General features: G+C 42.2%; 1 protein-coding gene across 3 annotated transcripts in view; it reads right to left on the bottom strand.

Annotated features, from left to right (window-relative positions):
- Positions 1 to 1,555: 1,555 nt before the first annotated feature.
- The window catches only part of fto (FTO alpha-ketoglutarate dependent dioxygenase), a 154,359-nt gene continuing 135,209 nt past the window's right edge, over positions 1,556 to 20,705 (bottom strand). For 2 of the 3 annotated variants that reach the window (XM_061745874.1, XM_061745895.1), the window contains exons 9-10: positions 6,663 to 6,870; positions 1,556 to 3,086 (exon numbers count right to left, since the gene is read on the bottom strand). In XM_061745874.1, the coding sequence (XP_061601858.1) occupies positions 6,705 to 6,870 (166 nt within the window). In that variant the 3' untranslated portion in view covers positions 1,556 to 3,086; positions 6,663 to 6,704. The remainder of the gene's footprint in view (positions 3,087 to 6,662; positions 6,871 to 20,705) is intronic. The other variant, XM_061745884.1, reaches the window with a different exon arrangement.

Raw genomic sequence — 20,705 nt, 5'->3', positions numbered from 1 at the left:
CCCCGACAGATTTAATGCGACTTCAATCTAATCAGCCTAATCCTTAAAGTCGCACATTGAAGCATTTGACTTGGATATGACCCCAAACTGATACCTTTCCCCACCACACACCTGGTTATTTTATCTCCCTGCCTATTGTTGGCCTAATTGAAGGTGGCTGGGCTGGCTGGCTGGCGGCTGACCCCGCTCGGAACAATGCATACCTGTGGCTCTCACCAGCGCCGTGTAATTGTCTCTTCAAGTGGGGGGCCCTTTTTCAGTCGGCCCCCGAGGGGAGGACGCTCCACGCTCATCCATCACTCAGTCACTCAGCCACTACAGGAAGTAGTTAACACGGGCGACCTCTGGGATGGCAGTTGGTGATGGGTGTGGAGGTGAGGACTCGGAGAGGAATACAGAACATCGGCCGTCACCTGCAGGGAGTGACGCCACTCAGTCAATCGCTCCGTCAATCACTCAGTGGTGGAAAAACGTTGACTCGACTTATCCACCCGCGTCTTTTTTGAAGTTTGAACAAAAGAGACAGCATGAAACAGCATGTGAGGGATAAAAAAAAAATCACTTGATAAAAAGTTTTATATTCAAAAGATTCAGTGATGTACGACGGAGTATTAGGGCCAAACTAAGACAAAAAAAAATGGAAATTATGAGAATAAAGTCATAATAATATGAGAATAAAGTCGTAAAATTACGAGAATAAAGTCGTAAAATTCTGAGAATAAAGTCATAATATTACGAGAATAAAGTCGTAATATATTGATAATAAAGTCGTAATATTTTGATAATAAAGTCATAATATTACGAGAATAAAGTCATAATATTAAATATATTATAAATATGTTAATATAACTTCACAAGATGCTCAATATTCCTCATTTTAACACAGGGAAAAGATGCTCTTCCTGTTAGAGTTCTCATAAATTATATTCTCATAATATTACGACTTTATTCTCATAATATTACGACTTTATTCTCATAATATTATGACTTTATTCTCATATTACGACTTTATTCTAGTAATATTACGACTTTATTCTCGTAATATTACGACTTTATTCTCGTAATAATACGACTTTATTCTCGTAACATTACGACTTTATTCTATTACGACTTTATTCTCGCAACATTATGACTTTATTCTCGTAATTTTACGACTTTATTCTCATTATATTATGACTTTATTCTCGTAATTTCCCAAAAAAATGTTGTCTTAGTTTAGCCCTAATACTCCGTCGTAGTGATGTGATAAAACTGGGCAGGGGAATTAAAATGATTCACCCCTTGACACTTAGAGCAGCTTCTTTTTAATATATTTCTAACGAAGGATCTTTGTGGCTACTTTTCACACTACTAAATAAAAGATATTTTCCACCGCTGTCTCATTTAATTTAAGGAAAACTGAAATAGGAAGAAGCCTCCTCCTGGCCCTTCTCATAGTTTAAGACAGAGAGACACACCCTTACAGTATATGGACTCTGTACCTTTAGTTTTGCTCTTTTTATACGTGTGAATGTTTATCAGGAATTAAAAAACAAACTGAGAGGGACACAGGCCGCTGGATAAAACACATTTTTTATTTACTGCCATTCCTATTGCTTCAAACAGACAAGCCGAGGCGCAGGGAGCACGGAGTGATTCAAACAGGTCGAAGCTGCTGCCGATCTACAAACAAATCTCTGACAAATACAAACAACAAAGGCGCAAAAAAAAAAAAAAAACCCAACAACAAATAAAAATCAAAACAAAATCAAAAAAAATAATGAAAGAAGAAGCAAGAAGAACAGCATTTGGCAACTATTAACATCTTGGAAAAAACTTCTGAAGTAAAAAACAGAGTGCATTCTGAATTTTTAATAGTAAACAGCATCTCTACTTCATCTTGAACTAGATAGAGAGAGAAATCAAACGAGGAAGGCTGCTACACTGCTTTGACGTCGGCCCTCTTTTTCTTTTTTTTTTGCCTTTTTGAGCTTTTTTTTTTTTTGAAAGTGGATTTTTTAATTTATTTTTTTTTTGTCAGAAGCGCCGGATCTTTCTCCCGCTCTCTCGGATGGCCCGCAGCATTACAGGGGGAATGTGGTGCTCTACACGCTTTAAGAGTAATTAAAAGCGATATAACAGCTGTAATTATGAGAAACGGCGGTTGTGTTCCGGGTCACTCCGTCAGCGCCGCCTTTCATCAGAGCAGATGCAGAGAGGCGCTGCGCCGCTTCACTCTGTTTTCTCCGTGTGCACGTCTTCGGGAACAAACAACTGGCAGGCAGCCTACTGGCTCAAACACACACACACCCCCAAACACACACACACACGGACACACACACTATGGCATCCACACACACGCACCTACATGAAGACGCTTGGGGAAGGGGAGCACACACAACTGATCACATGCATCCTCACATGGCTAAATGCACACACCCAAACACACACTCTCACATCCGTATGGCACAAGTGCAAACACTTGACAACACACACTTCATGCATTCCACCGGGTGACATTCACAACTCTCAAATCGTGATCTTTCTTTGGTCTCTTCGGGGTTATTCCACTTCCCAAACATCAGAAAAAGGGGCTACACTACACACAATGTGAGCAAAGAGTGAGTTTTCTTACCATCCTACGGTTTCATAACACTGTGTGACGGGTAGAAAAGCATAGTTGGATGTGCTGAACTGGGACCGCTATCCACTGACAGAAAGAAGCATGTCTGGGTTTACGTGAGAGTAAGTAACACGGAAATAATAAATAGTTACGAATGCTAACACTGAAATGCAGGTTCCACGTAGGTTTCATTAGTCTGCTGTGACACCGCTAGCTCGGGCTAAGCTTTGCATCGTTAGCACGTTACTGAAGCACTATGCCGGGTCTTCTGTGGTGGGCGGGTCCGGGTTCTGTCCAGCCAGAACCCGGTCGGGGGGGCGGCTGAGATGCCGGGGTCAGCCGGGGGCTCTGGAGTCAGGAGGTGGTGTTTGGAGGAATGGTAGAGAGGTGGGGGGGATCAACGTCGGTGGGACCGCTCAGAAAAGCTGGTGGGTTCCTCTTTCCCTTTCTTTATTCATCACTTCCTCTATCCGTCCTTCACATCCTGTTAGAGCAGAAGAGACAAGCGTTGATGTGTAGGATGTAGGAAGTATTTTATAATGCTGTAAAAGATGGTGGATTTCATGTGGAGAACAGCTTTCATTAACTACTACTACCACTACTGTCATCTAGTGCAGTGGTTCCCAACCTTTTTTCCTTGGAGCCCCCCCTACTAAGACCAGCCGGGCCCCCCGACCCGTACGTACTAGCACCAAAAGAGTAAAGTGATTCGTTACAAATCTTTAATTGAAAAAATGAACATTAATTATGTTTTTGTGATACATCTATCTTTGGTTTACCCTGTATACAGATGACTTTGTCTTTCTCACCTTAATTTTGTGTCACCAATGTATAAAATACAAACAGAAAATAATTGCAAGGACATAAAATAATTTCTGAAAAATGTCTCTTTTAATATGAGAGCAAACATTTTTAATATTTTTTCCTTTAACAACCTGTCGGAGTAGTAGTATGATTAAATGTTGAATAATGATATAAGAATAAGTTATTACGTTTTTATCCTGATAAATAACTTAGAAATATATTTTGGTCATTTTTAAATACTACGTGGGTTTATACAGACTTGGATTACAGTATTCCATTAGGTGTGTTATTATGATTTTTTATTTATTTAACATGCGCAAATATCATTTTTACAACTGCATATCCTCAAAGCAAACAAAGTTTTGCGCCCCCCCAGAGATCTCTGGTGCCCCCCCAGGGGGACCCGGACCCCAGGTTGGGAGACACTGATCTAGTAGATGATTTTATCCAAAGCGACTTACATCTGAGAGAACAACACAAGCAAGAAATCACATAGGAGGTTCCAGCTGGATCAGTGCTGGTCAGACTGCTGAGGTTAAGGTTGTCGGGAACCCACATTCATACTGCTGATACCAGGTTAAAGCAAACTTTAAAAACCCTCTCCGTTCTCTGAAACTGTGACGGCATGTGGAGCTTGACATGAATATTAGGCATAAATATTATTCACAGATCCATCCATCCATTTTATATACCCGGTTTTACTCTTTGCAGGGTCACGGGGGTCTGCTGGAGCCTGTCCCATCTCATTACACCCTGGACGGGTCGCCAGTCCATCGCAGGGCCACATATGGAGACAGACAACCAGACACACTCACACCTATGGCCAAATTATAATCATCAATTAACCTACTATGCATGTTTTTAGATTGTGGGAGGAAGCTGGAGTAACCGGAGAGAACCCACGCAAACACGGGGAGAACATGCAAACTCCACACAGAAAGACCCTGCCAGCCCTGGGAGTCGAACCGGGAACCTTCTTAGTGTGAGGCAACAGTGCTGACCACTAAGCTACTGTGCTGCTCTCATTCGCACAATTTGATTCAAAATCTGTTTTAAATTGATTCCAGCACGGTACCTATTTCAGAATGTATTTAAATCCACTGTATAAAGAGTATGCGCCTGAAAGCCCGGTCTGGACCGGTCTGGACCGGTCTGGACAAGTTTAGCCCAGTCTTCTTAATACACTTTGTCAAACAAGTTAAATGTGAAAAGAAGTTATTGTAAAGTAATAAATTCATTTTGAATTATATAAAATAAGATTTGATAGTCTTATGTGAACCAACCCCCCCAAATTAAAGTGTATGCAGAATCACTGGTGGAGTGTATTAGTGTTAACTTGTTTATTAAGTGACAAAGCCAAGTCAGTGTTTCAGAGCAATTAGATTTTAATAATCAGCAGGTCAGTGATCATCCTGAAAATAATATCCTGATAATATATATGAATGCTTACAAGCTCTTCAAATTTGATTAGTACAACATCAGATGACGGACATAACTTGTTTGCGTGTTTGGGAACGCTGTCCAAATCTTAGGCTAAGCTATACAGTAGCTGCCACATTTTGAAATGGTTTGTAATGTAATGTAATGTTGACTTCAGAACTGCAAGATACCCGGGGTCCTGTTGCTTCAAAACAAGCCCAGATCGTCACCCCTCCACCACCGTGTTTTACAGCTGGTATGAGGAGCTTATTCCTGACGAGACGTTTTTCTCCTTGAAACTCTTCAAAACCAAAACTCTAATTATACTATCAAAATGAATATATTTTAGACACAGTTTGAAGTCTGTAATCTTTCACTGAGCATTGTGATGTCTGACATTGGGGACGACATGCTGAGACGTCTTGTGTCGGGAAGACTGGAATCTATTTAGAACAGTTTATCAATTATAAATAATCTTTCTTACTGTAGAACATATAACTCCAAACTAATTGCAAATGATTTTAGAACCATTTCCAGACCGATGAGCAGCAACAATCGATTAGCTAAGATCATTACTGATGTTGTTCCTTCTTGGCATTGGGTTAACATACACCTGAATCATCCAGACCGTTTAACTCTGGAGATCACACTTATTGATACTCAGCTAATCAAATTAACTTTCATAGGAGCATCAGGCCCAGGCCCGGTTCTACGAGCATGCATTGCACCCTCAGTTTATGTGTTTGCATGCTCAGTTGAAAAGACTGACAAGTGCGCGCGCGTCAAGCCTGATTTATGGTTCCGCGTTAATTGACGGCGTAGGGTACGCGGCGACGCGCCCGTATGCTCGCGGCGCCGTGTAACCCTACGCCGTAAGCTCTGCGTTGGTGCAACGCGGAACCATAAATCAGCCAGTGTACGTCACTACTCTGCGTCCAGCAGTTTCCTGCACCAGCAAGACGCTGCTCTCTGCTGCTCCGTTAACACAAAGTAACGATGGATATTCGGAAATGGTTCAAGCACAACCACGCCAGCAAGTTTATATTTATAGTTATATTTATTTTTGTTATTTATTTTTCTCTGTTTTATTTTCTGTTGCTAGATTGTCTGATGGGTGAGGTAGCCCAGACTAAATGTAGCATTTTCTTTGTTCTGTAGCAATATTGCTGCAAAAATGCACTTGAAAGACACTTTAAATATTATTGTTTGACTGGTATCATTCCACTTGAAATCACTGTCATGTTTAGTGATGGTTTTGAGCTGTATAGATAAAATTAGTTTGAATTTCTATGTTTTATTTTCAGGGTAAGAAACATCTGTTGCTAGATTGTCTGATGGGTGAGGTAGCCCAGACTAATTGTAGCATTTTCTTTGTTCTGCAGCAATATTGCTGCAATAAAGCATTTGAAATACATTTTAAATATTCTTGTTTTGCTAGTATCATTTTGCTTGAAATTATGGGAAAATGGATAATTTAGTGTTGAATAAGGTGCCAGGCATGTGCACCCCCTCTGATCTGAGATGCAGCCCTAGTCATCATTTTCTAGAACCGGCCCTGATCAGGCCTGTACTTATCCTTTTCATTCCTGTGAAGTATGCAGGTATCTACTTGGTCCTTCCACCAACCCTTTTTATGTATGTTTTTTATATTTGGACTTAGTTGTTGTTAACTGAATAATGGCATGGTGTAAGATGTTGTGTTGTTCATCTGAGGTTTGTATTTTTAACTTAATCACCTCACGAGTACAGAGATGTTATTACGTCCTGATACATCAACATCAGAATTGAAAGCAGGTGTATGTTTTCCCCGCGCCGCCCATGCAGCACTCGTAGGTACCGTGTTGGTCTTCGCCTTCGTGTACCCGGTGTGAGCACGTTGTTACATTTGAACAACTCGGGCGCACCTCCAAAGCAGGGACTCCACTTTGCTGATGATGTCAGCCAGATCAAAAGGCAGAGGCATGCTGGGGTCGTCCACACCCCAGAAGGGCCGGTCCACGGGGGCCTCCTCGGGGGGTAACGTCTGGGCCAGACTTGAGTGGCACCTGAGAACACAGGAAATGCAGAAACACATTTCATTTCATTTCATTTTTGTTTATTTGGAAGGGACAGATACAGAAAACATAGACGGACATAAATGGCTATCTGATGCCTGTATCATAGCGTTTATAGCGAATGCTAATTTGCAAACACTCGTCCCTAACAGGGCTCACATCACAATTAAAAGAAAGGAGTTAGAAAAGTACACAGACTTGACATGCCCTTACAAGCATTAAAAACATACACAATACAAACATTAAAAACATACAAAATTACACACATAATAAGAGCTAGCTTTGCTTATCCAGGCCTATCTGCACACACATCTCTACTGCTATAATTATTTCATCATATAGGCTAACTATCCTACCTATATATGCTACTAATCCTTTGTAAGAGGAACCTCATCTACACACCCACATAAACTCCTCCCTTCCATCGCCGCCAGGCCAGCGAAGGCAGACTACTTTGGACATGTGGTTTTCTTTCATTCTTTCTGTCCTTCTTTTTTAGATGAAGTACAACAAATTGAGGGTTTAAACTTTAAAAATGGAAACTATCAAATGAAAACTGCTTCATAGTTTCCGAGGGGAGGTTCAATAACCAGAAAAGGGAACGTGTAAACACATCCGTGTCCTCACAACATGAATAATATTAGTAACATTAAACAACGCCAGGTCTGCTGAAGGTGAAGATAACTTGGAATGCTTCTCCGTGCTTTTTCCTTATTGACTGATGAGGAATTTAATGGGGTCAGTCCAAGAAATGTCAAGCTGTTTAGTCAATTATAAGTGAGTGCTTGTGTGTGTGTTTGTGTGTGTTAACATCTCCTCAGACAGATTCAGCCCACATGATGATCAGCTCGGGCGTTTTTCTCTCCTTTTATGACTCCTAATAATACTTCAGCCACACACGACCTCCGGCATCGGGGGGAGAGAAAGCCGTGTGATTTGTGTGTACGAGCGAGATTTAAATACATTTTTATTTCTAGGTTCTGTTCATCTGTAGAATACTGAAATAGAGAAAACCCAGCAAAGTTCGCTGAACTTACTCGCGTGTGGAGAGAGGAGGAAAGCAATGTGTCAGGGAAGTGTTTCCAAAGCCATAAAAGGCTGCAACACTATTTAAGTGATGGAAAGCCTTGATATTATGTACCGTGATTAATGTTCCATTCATTTCGCCTAGACAGAGGCACACGCAGCGGGATGCTTTCGCGAGAACATCACTCTCTGTCTTTGCAGTTATGACAGAGCGGTGAGAAAAACCAGCCTGTGATTAATAATCTGAGGTCAGATGTAATTTCTACAGTATTCTGAACCCCTACAGACCTCAGCCACATCTTTTGTCAGACCTGTGTAAATATTTACTGCTGCGACTTTGTGTTGCTCACTGCTGTCATTGTAAATCTGCCCTCACTCTGCCTCCTGACAGACGAGAGCGACCCCTGACCCCGGAGGTGCACGAGGGAGAGCTACAGGGCGACATTTGTATGTTGTGTGTGTAAGCGAGCGCGTGTGTGTTTGCGAGCAGTGACTTCTCGGGCCGCGAAGGCTGGCCGTTATTCCCCATCCGGTTGTTAATGCCAGGGCCTGTCATATCTCTTTACCCCATCCAGACCCTGGATAGGGAAGAGAAAACCCCTCAAACAAGCCCCTCGCACACACACACACACACACACACACACACACACACACACACACACACACACACACACACACACACACACACACACCGCAACCGATGTGGCCAGTAACAGGAGTCGGGGACAGAGAGGGCACAACAAGCCGAGCAGTAGAGATGGGCGATATGGACTAAAAAATGTATCACGATAATTTCTGGCATTCATCCCAATAACGATAAAAATGACGATAAAAAAAATACCAATACAAAAAGTGTCATCAACGGGAATTTTTCTTTCTTTCTTTCTTTCTTTCTTTCTTTCTTTCTTTCTTTCTTTCTTTCTTTCTTTCTTTCTTTCTTTCTTTCTTTCTTTCTTTCTTTCTTTCTTTCTTTCTTTCTTTCTTTCTTTCTTTCTTTCTTTCAGGCTCATTTCCTTTCTTTCTTTCTTTCTTTCTTTTTCTTTCTTTCTTTCAGGCTCATTTCCTTTCTTTCTTTCTTTCTTTCTTTTTCTTTCTTTCTTTCAGGCTCATTTCCTTTCTTTCTTTCTTTCTTTCTTTCTTTCTTTCTTTCTTTCTTTCTTTCTTTCTTTCTTTCTTTCTTTCTTTCTTTCTTTCTTTCTTTCTTTCTTTCTTTCTTTCTGGCTCATTTTCTTTCTTTCTTTCTTTCTTTCTTTCTTTCTTTCTTTCTTTCTTTCTTTCTTTCAGGCTCATTTCCTTTCTTTCTTTCTTTCTTTCTTTCTTTCTTTCTTTCAGGCTCATTTCCTTTCTTCCTTTCTTTCTTTCTTTCTTTCTTTCTTTCTTTCTTTCTTTCTTTCTTTCTTTCTTTCTTTCAGGCTCATTTCCTTTCTTTCTTTCTTTCTTTCTTTCAGGCTCATTTCCTTTCTTTCTTTCTTTCTTTCTTTTTCTTTCTTTCTTTCTGGCTCATTTCCTTTCTTTCTTTCTTTCTTTCTTTCTTTCTTTCTTTCTTTCTTTCTTTCTTTCTTTCAGGCTCATTTCCTTTCTTTCTTTCTTTCTTTCTTTCTTTCTTTCTTTCTTTCAGGCTCATTTCCTTTCTTCCTTTCTTTCTTTCTTTCTTTCTTTCTTTCTTTCTTTCTTTCTTTCTTTCTTTCTTTCTTTCTTTCTTTCTTTCTTTCTTTCTTTCAGGCTCATTTCCTTTCTTTCTTTCTTTCTTTCTTTCAGGCTCATTTCCTTTCTTTCTTTCTTTCTTTCTTTTTCTTTCTTTCTTTCTGGCTCATTTCCTTTCTTTCTTTCTTTCTTTCTTTCTTTCTTTCTTTCTTTCTTTCTTTCTTTCTTTCTTTCTTTCAGGCTCATTTCCTTTCTTTCTTTCTTTCTTTCTTTCTTTCTTTCTTTCAGGCTCATTTCCTTTCTTCCTTTCTTTCTTTCTTTCTTTCTTTCTTTCTTTCTTTCTTTCTTTCTTTCTTTCTTTCTTTCAGGCTCATTTCCTTTCTTTCTTTCTTTCTTTCTTTCAGGCTCATTTCCTTTCTTTCTTTCTTTCTTTCTTTTTCTTTCTTTCTTTCAGGCTCATTTCCTTTCTTTCTTTCTTTCTTTCTTTCTTTCTTTCTTTCTTTCTTTCTTTCTTTCTTTCTTTCTTTCTTTCTTTCTTTCTTTCTTTCTTTCTTTCTTTCTTTCTTTCTTTCTCATTTCCTCAATTTATCGTTTTTACCAGAATTTTACAGGAATTTTTTTGACGGTATACCGTGAACGGTAAAATATCGCCCATTCCTACCGATCAGAGAGAGAGAGAGAGAGAGACATGGAGGTGGGTTATGGATGGGATGAGGGGATGTTAAAGTTGTCAGGGGACAGCCGGGGGCTGCCACAATTTGTGATTATATATTTTCTCCAGAGCCACTTAATGTTCAACTGGCTCTCGGCCTAAGTGCTGCGTTTTGGTGTGGTTAGCCCTTTAAAGAGCTGCTGCATTATGGTAGTGAGGAGCAGCATTAACATCCACTGTCCAATATATCTTCAGCGCTCTGGATCAGGGCCTGATAATAGCATCTGTTAACATGCATTAAGTACCATTATGTAGCACATCACTTCATAAATAATACGATTAGGCGACCTTGGGGCTTTGCGACGAGCCGTGTGTTTAAATGTTCTCATCATTTATTTAGGGTGCGAATTAAAGGAAGCACCACTTCAGAAAAAGAGGAGGAGGAGGAGGATGAGGAGGAGGAGGAGGTGGACATGGCTGGCATACATATCTGCACAGTGTGCAAGAGCAAACTGACCCAGACAGCACACACACGCACACATTCAAACGCACATTGTGTGATTCTGCTGACACTAGCTCGAGGACACCGCAGACCAGGGAGACCCGGGCTTTTGATTTGGGCCGATTAAGTATTCATGCAGTAGGACTATGAGAGAAAACACTTGCCTCTCTTCTGCTGCCCTGACTCGTAATGAAAGGCTACACACCGTAAAAAAACCCAACTAGTGGCCTTCGACAGAGCCGTTGCCTTTATTTGACAAGGGATCCTGCAACATCAGGCTGAAAAACAGAAAGCTCCAGGTTTTACCGGAGATCTAAAAGATATCAAGACTGGAAGACTATCAAAGATAATATAGTGAAGGTAATTTAGAGCGCACTTCTACACAATCTACCGCCATTCACGGCGTGCCGTCCCCTGACTGCTAAAATGGAACCAAACAAAAAGTCAATACCGGGCGAGGTGCCTTAAGCTCTCCAGGGCTCTCGCTAGATATTCTGTGTAAGCTACAGTGGCGTACAAACAAGGCTCACTAAAAGACTTTCCCATGGTAGAACAGTCCACCTTAAAGTTAAGGTCAAAGACAAAGAGTGCGTGCGTGTGCGTGCGGGTTCAGCGGCGTCGGGAGGGGCGGGCGCTTTGAAGAGGTGGAGAATGTGTTTGTGAGTCTAGGCTGTTCCAATGGATTAACCCCAGACAGATATGGGCCTAACTATCCCATCTGGCGCTCGGTCAAGAGAGATTGGCAATACAATCACTCATTTCAATTTGCCCTGAAACCTTATAGCCTGGCAGGGCCCTGCTCAAATGGTATGCTAATGCGAAAGGTATCTGGGATTGTATCGCCTCTATTCCACCGAGGCCTTCGCCTGCACGCAGCTCCGTGCACTTGAACTGCGGCTGGGCCGGCAGCTCCGCGGCCCTCATAGCAATAAGGACCCGGGCCCCCTTTGCGCTCAGACTAACCACTTTAGCTAAAGTGAGTGTTAATTATGGACAGGCAAAGCAGTCAATAAAAGGTTAATGTAAAAGTCAAAGGATAAATTCCTTTAAGCATTGCATCATTCCACCATCTCTGCGACCAACACACTGCTCGCAGGTCTCCTAATCAATACGTTTTACTGTAATGCGCTCCTCATCGATTTCCTCCCCCCTCCCCGTCGCTGCTCTATGGTCCGAGCTCCATCACTTGGTTAAATAAAAAAAAAAGAGGGAGATGGAGGGAGAGAAATGAGTAAATAAAATGATTAACCTCAGTTTCACTTTGTTGTTTCACTCTTAAACTCTCTCTGAAAGGCTTGTTAGAGGAGTGCAGGGTGGTCCGGTATCATCACTGCCATCACGACCATCCCAACCACCCCAATCATCAACATCATCAGTCCACTCAATCTCTGCAGGGTGTGTAATTGTGAGGCAGCACACTCAGGCAGGACCATACATTAAAAGGCCTTCTGCTCTTAACAGGATGGAAGTCCGGCCTAATAGACAACATCAGTGCTTCCGACTCATGCAATTACACTGATAGATGCACAATTGTGTCAGGCCAAGTGAAAAAGAGCCCAGACAATGTAGATAAGAGACAACACTTATTACATTATTGCTACAGGAGGTCAACGGTAACCACGAGGGACGAGACCCAGCGGGCTCGACTCAGGACATCATCTCAGGACGTGGTGAAAACGCTTTCTACACTGGTCAGTTGTTTTATGTAAAGGTCGTACAAATGATACAAGGGTATGAAGTTAGTGTATACTAGGGGTGTAACGATACACTAATCTCACGATATGGTACGATACACGATATTGAGGTCACGATAACGATACGATACGATATTATAGCAGTATTTTTTTAACAACCTTGCATGAGGAACATATGACTGGAAAAAATGTTATTTTATTTGAAAGACACAAAATACAAAACAATGCTGTGCATTTGCCCTATTGTTACAGTTTGTAATGCTTTATAACTGTTTAAGTTTTAAAGAGAAGCCAGGCCAACCATTTTCCACAAACTGAACTAAAAGTAAATGTCAGGTTTGCATTATGCATCTTCAGTTTCATACAAGTACAAATATTTTGCCACAAACTGAATAGTTTCTCTCATGTATGATTTGACTTTTTTCTTTTCCAGAAATTTAACAACTAAAATTAAATAAATAAATAAAAGTAAATAAATACATACAATTTTACATCATAAAAAAGATTGATTCATGGTCACCTTATAAGTGTAAGAGGAGATTTATTTTTGTTAAGAAGGTTATTTTGGTAATTCAGGGTTCATTATTTTATAAATATATTCTTTATATTCTGATGTAAATCAAGGACTATAATGACACTAGTCAGTTTATCTGTAGTGGTTAATACTGTATGTTTTAGATTGGGCGGAGTGATACGCCACAGTACGGCACTAGGTGCTGTGTTGATGTTCTAAAATCCTACACTGTTGAGGGACATTAAAGTACACTCCAACTCGGAAGAAGTTTTCCCCGTGTTTATCCTACTCACGACCCGAAAAAGGTTTAATTTAAGGTAAGGCTTAACTCTACACCAGACGTAAAAGTTCAGAGCTCAAAACCCTGCAAGAGTCCCGTGATCGGGACCACAAAAAGGTACTACTTTCTTCTGAGTGGAGTAAGAGCAGCCGCGGTCGCGGTCAGATACGCGTTTCTAGTCAAAACAATAGATTAATATTAATACACACAATTAACACAAATAATATTAACACAATATCGCGATACACCTTGTCACCTCCACGACACGTTTCGTGGCGTTTTTGTATCGCAAAATTTCGTGGCACGATATATTCTTACACCCCTAGTGTATACTTAACTTAATTAAGTTTGATCCAAAAAAAAAGAAAGCAGAAAAAGTATAGCTTTAAGAACAGTTTGCACTACATTTGATTGAAACCAGATTAAAAATATAAAAGGTTGTATAAAGGTATAATGACAACAAAAATAATCAGCCATTAAACTTCTGATCCGTATAATGTGTCTGTGTCGATCAAAGGAAGCAAAATACCTCAGGTCACCTGCTTTCTCATGCTCTACGTGTGTTTCATCTGACACTCTTAACAATTCTGTGCAGGTGTGAACTTTTATGGTTTTGGCAGCCTGAGTGGCTGATAGCTGAGAATGCAATCAAACAAGTCATGAAAAAACAGGCATGTGTCTCATAAATCAGCCTTCCCCTGAAGGTAAGGCATGCAATCACGTAGCGAGAAAAAAAGAAGAATGAAAGAAGTTATTATCCATGTTTGTTCTGTATGTGTGCAAAGTTGTTTAAGAAATTAGTGATTTAGCACATCTATCATTGTATTCTATGCAGTCGTGCTGTGTGATTTGTGAGAGAGATGCAGAAAGATTGCATTTATCAACATCCTCATTGTTCTGCATTGGGCTAAGATAGCGGAGAGACAGTGAGAGCGCACAACTGGCGAAGTATCGAGCTCTGAATCCCAAAACATCAACCCACCCAGGAGTCTGAGGGCCTTGTGAACTACAGGGGGCTTCCCTGAGTCGAGCCTGAACACTAGCTGGAGCCCCAGCCGTCGTCCCCAACCCCTATAACACCAATCGCTGCCACATTCTGCATTAAATTTAAAGTGCTCTGGTCTGGGAACCAGAAAGAAAGTGTGGGTAGGGCTTCGTCTTAACCGTTTCCTCAGGATCAATCAAACGCTATTGTGTCTGCAGACGGCTGCTGACTGTACACTTTGTAAGTGTGTGAGGTGGGCAAGCTGTGGATAGAGAAAGAGAGAGGGGTGGGGGCATCATCAAATGCATGACATATGTTCCTTTCATTTTGATTCCTTCTAAGGAGCCTAGGGTAATAAAACTAACATCTGATGCACTCTTTTCCCCTTTAATTAATGGTTGTGAAAACCACACAAAAATGCATTAGTGAGGGGGTGGAGGCGGGGGGGGGTGGGGGGGTGGGGGGGTGCTGCTGCTGCTATGGGGTTAAGAGAAGAAGCGGTTGCTGCCTGGCGTGTCGAGCATCCACATCCCTCCACCCACGTGCCACTACGGCTCCGTTGCTGGGAACAATAATTCTGCGAGGGTGCATGGTTACCTTTCCTTCATCAGCCTCTGTGAGGTCTCCCCTCTACTCACCAGCTGCAGTCTGAAAACGCTCATTAAACCACATGAAACAAATAACGCTCATTACCGGCATCTCCAGCTAGTTGGAACCACGCGGTCACGCGTCTCTACCGGGGTCCGTGTGCTATATAAGTAGCGGCGGAGACGCTGCGCTGTACCTGAACAGCCTCTGCCTGCTTCACACCCACGTTTATTTGATGTGGCCTGGCTGGCTGCCCCGTCTGGAGCCGGGCTGGACCAGATGTAGCAGACGGAAAAAAGAAAGAAAGAAAGAAAGAAAAACACAAACACTCCAAATCCAGGTAGCCCTCAAAACAGCTTTCATAATTGGAGGCAATAAAACACTATTGCAGTCTGGAAGTGCAAAGGAGGCAAGCCCCCCCGAACTACCGCCACGGCTCTAAAAAACCAGGTGGACGTCCATTAGGTGCTTAACAGCATAACAAATTACCAAACACCCCGGCCTGCTCCGTCTCCTCCGCGGGCTATGGGATGGAATGTGGCCTAATGTCAACACAGGCGCAGAATTTACGAGCAGACAACTATTGTTCAAATGCAATCAGGTCCTAATAAAAAAGAGGCAGGAAAGGGACAAATAGATAGATCCTCCTGGCCGTTTACTCCTCCGACAAGGGGCGGGGAGGCCGATCATCTCCTAGGGCCGTGTGTGTGTGTCATAGAAGGAGAGTGCGTGCATACGTTTGATGGAGGAAAAACAGTTTATGTGCGAAGGCTTCGGGCTGAAATGAGGAGTGCTGTGGCTTGTGGCCTGCGAGTCACCTGTGTCAGGCTCGGCGTTGTTCAACAGAACATTTACAGGGCAAGAAAAGTTTAATCTTAAGTCATGTCAGCTACACACAGAGTATAGCAACGAAGCAGTGATGGCAGCCAAGTTCAACTCAGCGTCCCAAACAAGATGCACATGGCAAAAACATTTGTATGTATACAAGCAAAACTAATTAGAGTGGGTTCCAGAGAGATACTGAGGTTTTTTTTCCTGATGACGCTGTTTATTTATAAAGCCCAAGAGAGAAAATGGAGCAATAGGAGGACTTGATGGTGAGGGTAAAAAGGTTACGAGCCTGCAAGTGATTGCGCTTTTTCACAGCTCGACATTGGGAGGCTGTAAATCTGCCGTTGGAGAATCAGGAAGATGGTTAATGTGGCACTGGGAGCACTAACTCTTATTTTTTTTTTTTTTTTTTTCCACAGCAACGGCATGCCATAGCTGTGAAAACTTGTTGTGTGACTAATCTTGTAAAACGATCATTTTTAACCCTTATCCCTCCCCTGCCTCACATGCTCTCTCCCTCTCTCTCTGGCTCACGGGCAAGCGCTGGTGCCTTGTGGGTATCTTCTGAATGGTGCAATAAAGCCGGTGATGGATGGGGCTTGCCTCAACAGCGACGCAGCCTCGCCATTGGACGGCACCTGACCGCAGTCACATGATAAGGTCGATTCAGCATAGGCGCAATTCCCACCTGTCTTCAAGTGTCGATGGCGGGGTCAAGCCAGGCCCGGCTAATTATAGTCTATTGTAACTTAAATGGCACGGTTACAAGCCACCCCCCTCGCTCCGGGGGGTCCGGTGTTAAGTTTTAACGTTCCTTTGTGTAAAGCACAACTATGCGACAGAGTATTTAAACTGTTGCACAACGCGTATTAGGTAACACAAACGTGCGTATTAAATAGCTCGACATGAGAAAACGGAGGGAGGGAAGGTTATGCTGGTTATGCACGGCGCTCTTTTTAAGAAAAGCATGGGAACGTTCTGTGCGGGGAAGTTTTCAAGAGCAGGAAGCGGCTAAAAATAAGTACGTTATACTGAAACGGCGTAGAAATAGTCACCTCATTGTTGACATGTCATGATAACATCGCGTAATAAGCTCGGCACATTAGACAGTAAACACACCCCGATGATGAAGCCGTCATAAATCTTCAACCTCATAAATTGCACAGACCTACGCGGAGGTTATACATATGATCAACAAAGCGTTCTTGTCAAAGCAAAAAGTGAAAACTGAACACTTGTTGAAGAACTAATCACAAAACATAGCCGTCACATGAGTCCTCTGCGATGTCGGGTAATCAACTGAAATTCTTGTGGGGTTTTTGGTGACATTCAGATGGACAAACAAAGGCGTGGCAAACATTCTCACACAAGCATCTGTGGTAAGTCAACAGTCAAAACTTCTGTTCCTCTCTCTATTTACTAGGTTAACTTCCTCGGATGCTTTTGTTAATGTCAGTAAACCGACTCAGGAACAGTGTGCAAGTTGTGTTTTGTGCAGCCGAGCTTACATATGTGTGCATATCTGTGCCAGAGGACTTGCTTTCTGCCAGGTGTTTGAACTTCTGCATCACCTGGAACTCCTGCTGTGCGAGCATGAGTTTTGTTTCACCCTATTAAGTAAACAGTGGTAATTAAAGGGCCTCGGTGTTTAAACGCTGTGAACAGCCAGCAATTTGTTTGGAAGAGCAGCCAGGCCGGGCCCTGAGGCGCTGCAACCAAACAGGATGCGAAGGGCCAACGCGGCGAGCCAGGGAATGCGGCAGAATGACTGAGTGTGTGAGCACCTGCTTATGCAGATGAGTTGATGCATGCGATTCAGGCGTGGGTGCAAATCGCTCCCTGAAACATGTACAAAGTGTTGAAACAAAAGCTTCTGTGGTGAACAGGCACTTAATAGCATTTCTGTGTGCTGACAATAGCATGACTCAGGGAAGCAACTCTCCATGTGCGCATACCTCCGCTCTGTTCCACTGACCCTGCTCCTTCTGTCATAACGATGTGAGGGAAGTTAAAAGGTGCTGTTCACTGTTTAGTCAGTTGAGTTACAGGGAAAAACGAAAAAGATTATACAGGCTTAACTTGTTTGGCACAAAGACAACAATAAGACAAAAGCTACAAGCAGAGCTCAGCGTGATAAAAATAGAGGGATTACAAGTGAAGTTGTAACAGAGATCAACTCTTTATTAGTTTCCTGTTCAAGTTGGGTTTTTTTTTTTCCCCACTCCACAAACATACCTCGGCCCTACCTGTGCCAACGAGGATGCTCCTCGCTACATTCCCCCGCCATTACAGTTGATCTGGGGTCAGCTGTACGTGGTAAGAGAGGGATCACCTCTTCCTGAGCCCCACATAAAACCCAGATGGCCGCGTGGAAGCTCTGCTCCAGAAACTAGCTTACGACTCAATCACGGCGGTCGCATCTCCCAAGTCCACAGTTTAACCCTCTCCGATGTCAGCCAAGGTCACAGATGCACACTTGAGAAGCAAAAAGAGGAGCGAAGTGCTGCCAGAGCAGAAGGAATTAGATCCGGGCTGAGTGGCCCTCATCTGGCTAAGCCTGGTAAGTAGCAAGACTAACAGGCTGAGGCACGGTGGTTTGGGTTCACACACACACACACACACACACACTCGGCTGCTTCTACGCCTGCGTGTAAATGGATGCACGCATAAATATGTGGGGAGACACACGCTGACAGCCCTGCATACACACTCGGAAGGATTCAGAGGGCCACAGATGGTGTGCTGCCCCCGGCCTGGTAACTTGGGCCCTGATTGAGCTAGTTTTAGATCCAGTTTAGACGCTGGCACGATGCTCGGGACTCGGGGCGTCGAGGAGGAAGAAGACAAAGAACAGCTGAAGAAGAAGAGCCTGAGCCCATGAGAAGAAGAGGTGGAGTCCGACTGCTTTTAGCACGAAAAATCTACATGTCCCAGTCCATGTGTCCCCGTACCCTGCTGTTCAACCACACACACACACACATGCATGCACGCACACATACACACACACACACGGAGCCAGCGGCCACTCCAGCCATGATTCCGCCTGACTTCCGCTGCCTGACTGGCAGGAGACGGGGAGGGTGAGGACAACAAGCTGTGAATACGGGAAGAGACAGAAAATCATTGAGAACCTTGCCTTTATGAATCTTTGATGAGAGAGACTGGGGGGGGGGGCTTTAGCTTCTGGTTAAATCAGAGCGTAGCATGTGTGGTGCGTGTAGAACTGCCAACAGAGGTTGAGACGAGCAGGACCTGGACCGGGCCCAAACATCTGCATCCGGAGTTGGGATCACTCGTCTCTGCAATCAGTCTTATCTTATCTTAATAAGATAAGATAAGTAGATGGATATAAGATATAAGGTATCTTAATCTTATCTTATCAGTCTCTGCACTCGTCCCCCCTGTTCACGCTGCGGGTAGGCGATGTTTGTAACTAAGAGAAACAGATGCAACCACGTGGGTCTCGGAGCCCAGCGTGGGGCAGGAAGTTGAGATGCGCCACACATTCTTTGAATTAAAGTGGAGGACGTTTTCCATCTTTAATCACGCAGCTGCCACCAACGCCGCAGATTTAACTCAAAACAATCAACGAATCCCTGGACAGGAAGTGGACGCAATAAAAATATGAAAAAGGGACATTCAAGGTTGCATGTAGTTTACTAGTATTTGTCATTAAATGGTGCACATTAGACAAACAAAAGTATTTCAACTAGTTTAAGTTAGTAATTAGCACTGCTGTCTTTTGTTGATCCCAGAGTGGGGGCAGAGCCACTACAGGGGGGGCGGTAAAAGCTATGACACTGCTAGCATTATACTAGGATAAGGGACAGGTTTTTGACAGGGTTTGTTTGACGGGGAGTTGTTTAAACACGTTTTTAAACACATTTTGCAACAAAAAATTTATTGAAAAATGTATTGAGACTAATACTTAATAAGATAAGATAAGATATTCTTTTATTCATCCCTCAGTGGGCAAATTCACATTGAGCAGCAGCAGTACACACAACACACACATGCATACACATACAGAGAAAAAGGATAAAACAAGTAAAATATATATATATATATATATATATATATATATATATATATATATATATATATATATATAATTTAAAAAGTATATACAGAAGAAGAAGAAAAATAGTGGAGTATGAGATATGTTAGATATGAATATGTTGAAAGAATACTGTTACACAATAAATAAAAACAGTTACACTTGAAATAATTAGTGCAAATGTGGTTTGTTGTTTTGTTATTTAACACTAGAACGGCCGAGGCGGTTTTACCTATGTAAGGCTGTTTCAGTATGTGAATAAGAATCCTAGCCAATGACGTTCCCCGCAACAGCGCAACCACTTCTGACATCACCACAATAAAAAGATTTACAACTATTATTATATAAAACACAAACACAAAGTCAGCAATTACGAAAATAATAATACCATAAACAAAATAAATCCAGAGAAACAGAGGGTTTATCAACGCACGCATTCACACGCCGTCTTTCACGTGTGGACTCTTTGTTTTATATGCAGTTAGTTAAAAAAAAAAATACTTTGAGGAGTGAGCTGCTGCCATGAAAATATTTGACATATTTTGAAACTTAATATTTTTCACTTCATTAATAAATAATAAAAAAAGCAGAACACGTTTGGGAACCTTTGTGTTAATCAGTGAAACCTGGGCTTTAGGTAACAAACATTGTGCTGTTTTTAACCCATTAAAGCTGAAGCAGCGTTTTGGTAGTGCAGTTCTCATGCTCAGGTCTGGGTAGGTTAAGACATGTACCTTGAGTTTGGGCAATGCTGATGAGGAAGATTCAACTTGCCATGTAACACCACTTTTATTGTCTTCTTCTCCCTGCAATTTCAAACGTAGATTGAGGGCCAGCCTATTAAATAAACCTTTTTCACACGATCTCTAAGATGTAGCTTTGTGTGCATGCTCGGGAGTATGCGTATGCGCACGCACCCACACACGCACATTGCAATCATTTATTTGTAAATTTGATGGTGTATTTGAATGTATTTAGCTATTTATTTACATTTCTTTTTTTTTCTCTCTTCATGTGTTGCTTTTGTAAAGTTTGATTACCTTGTTTACTTAT

The sequence above is a fragment of the Cololabis saira genome, chromosome 2, assembly GCF_033807715.1.
Source record: "Cololabis saira isolate AMF1-May2022 chromosome 2, fColSai1.1, whole genome shotgun sequence".
NCBI lineage: Eukaryota > Metazoa > Chordata > Actinopteri > Beloniformes > Belonidae > Cololabis > Cololabis saira.
Note: the sequence above shows the minus strand (reverse complement) of the source record. Positions and strands in the feature narration are given on the sequence as shown.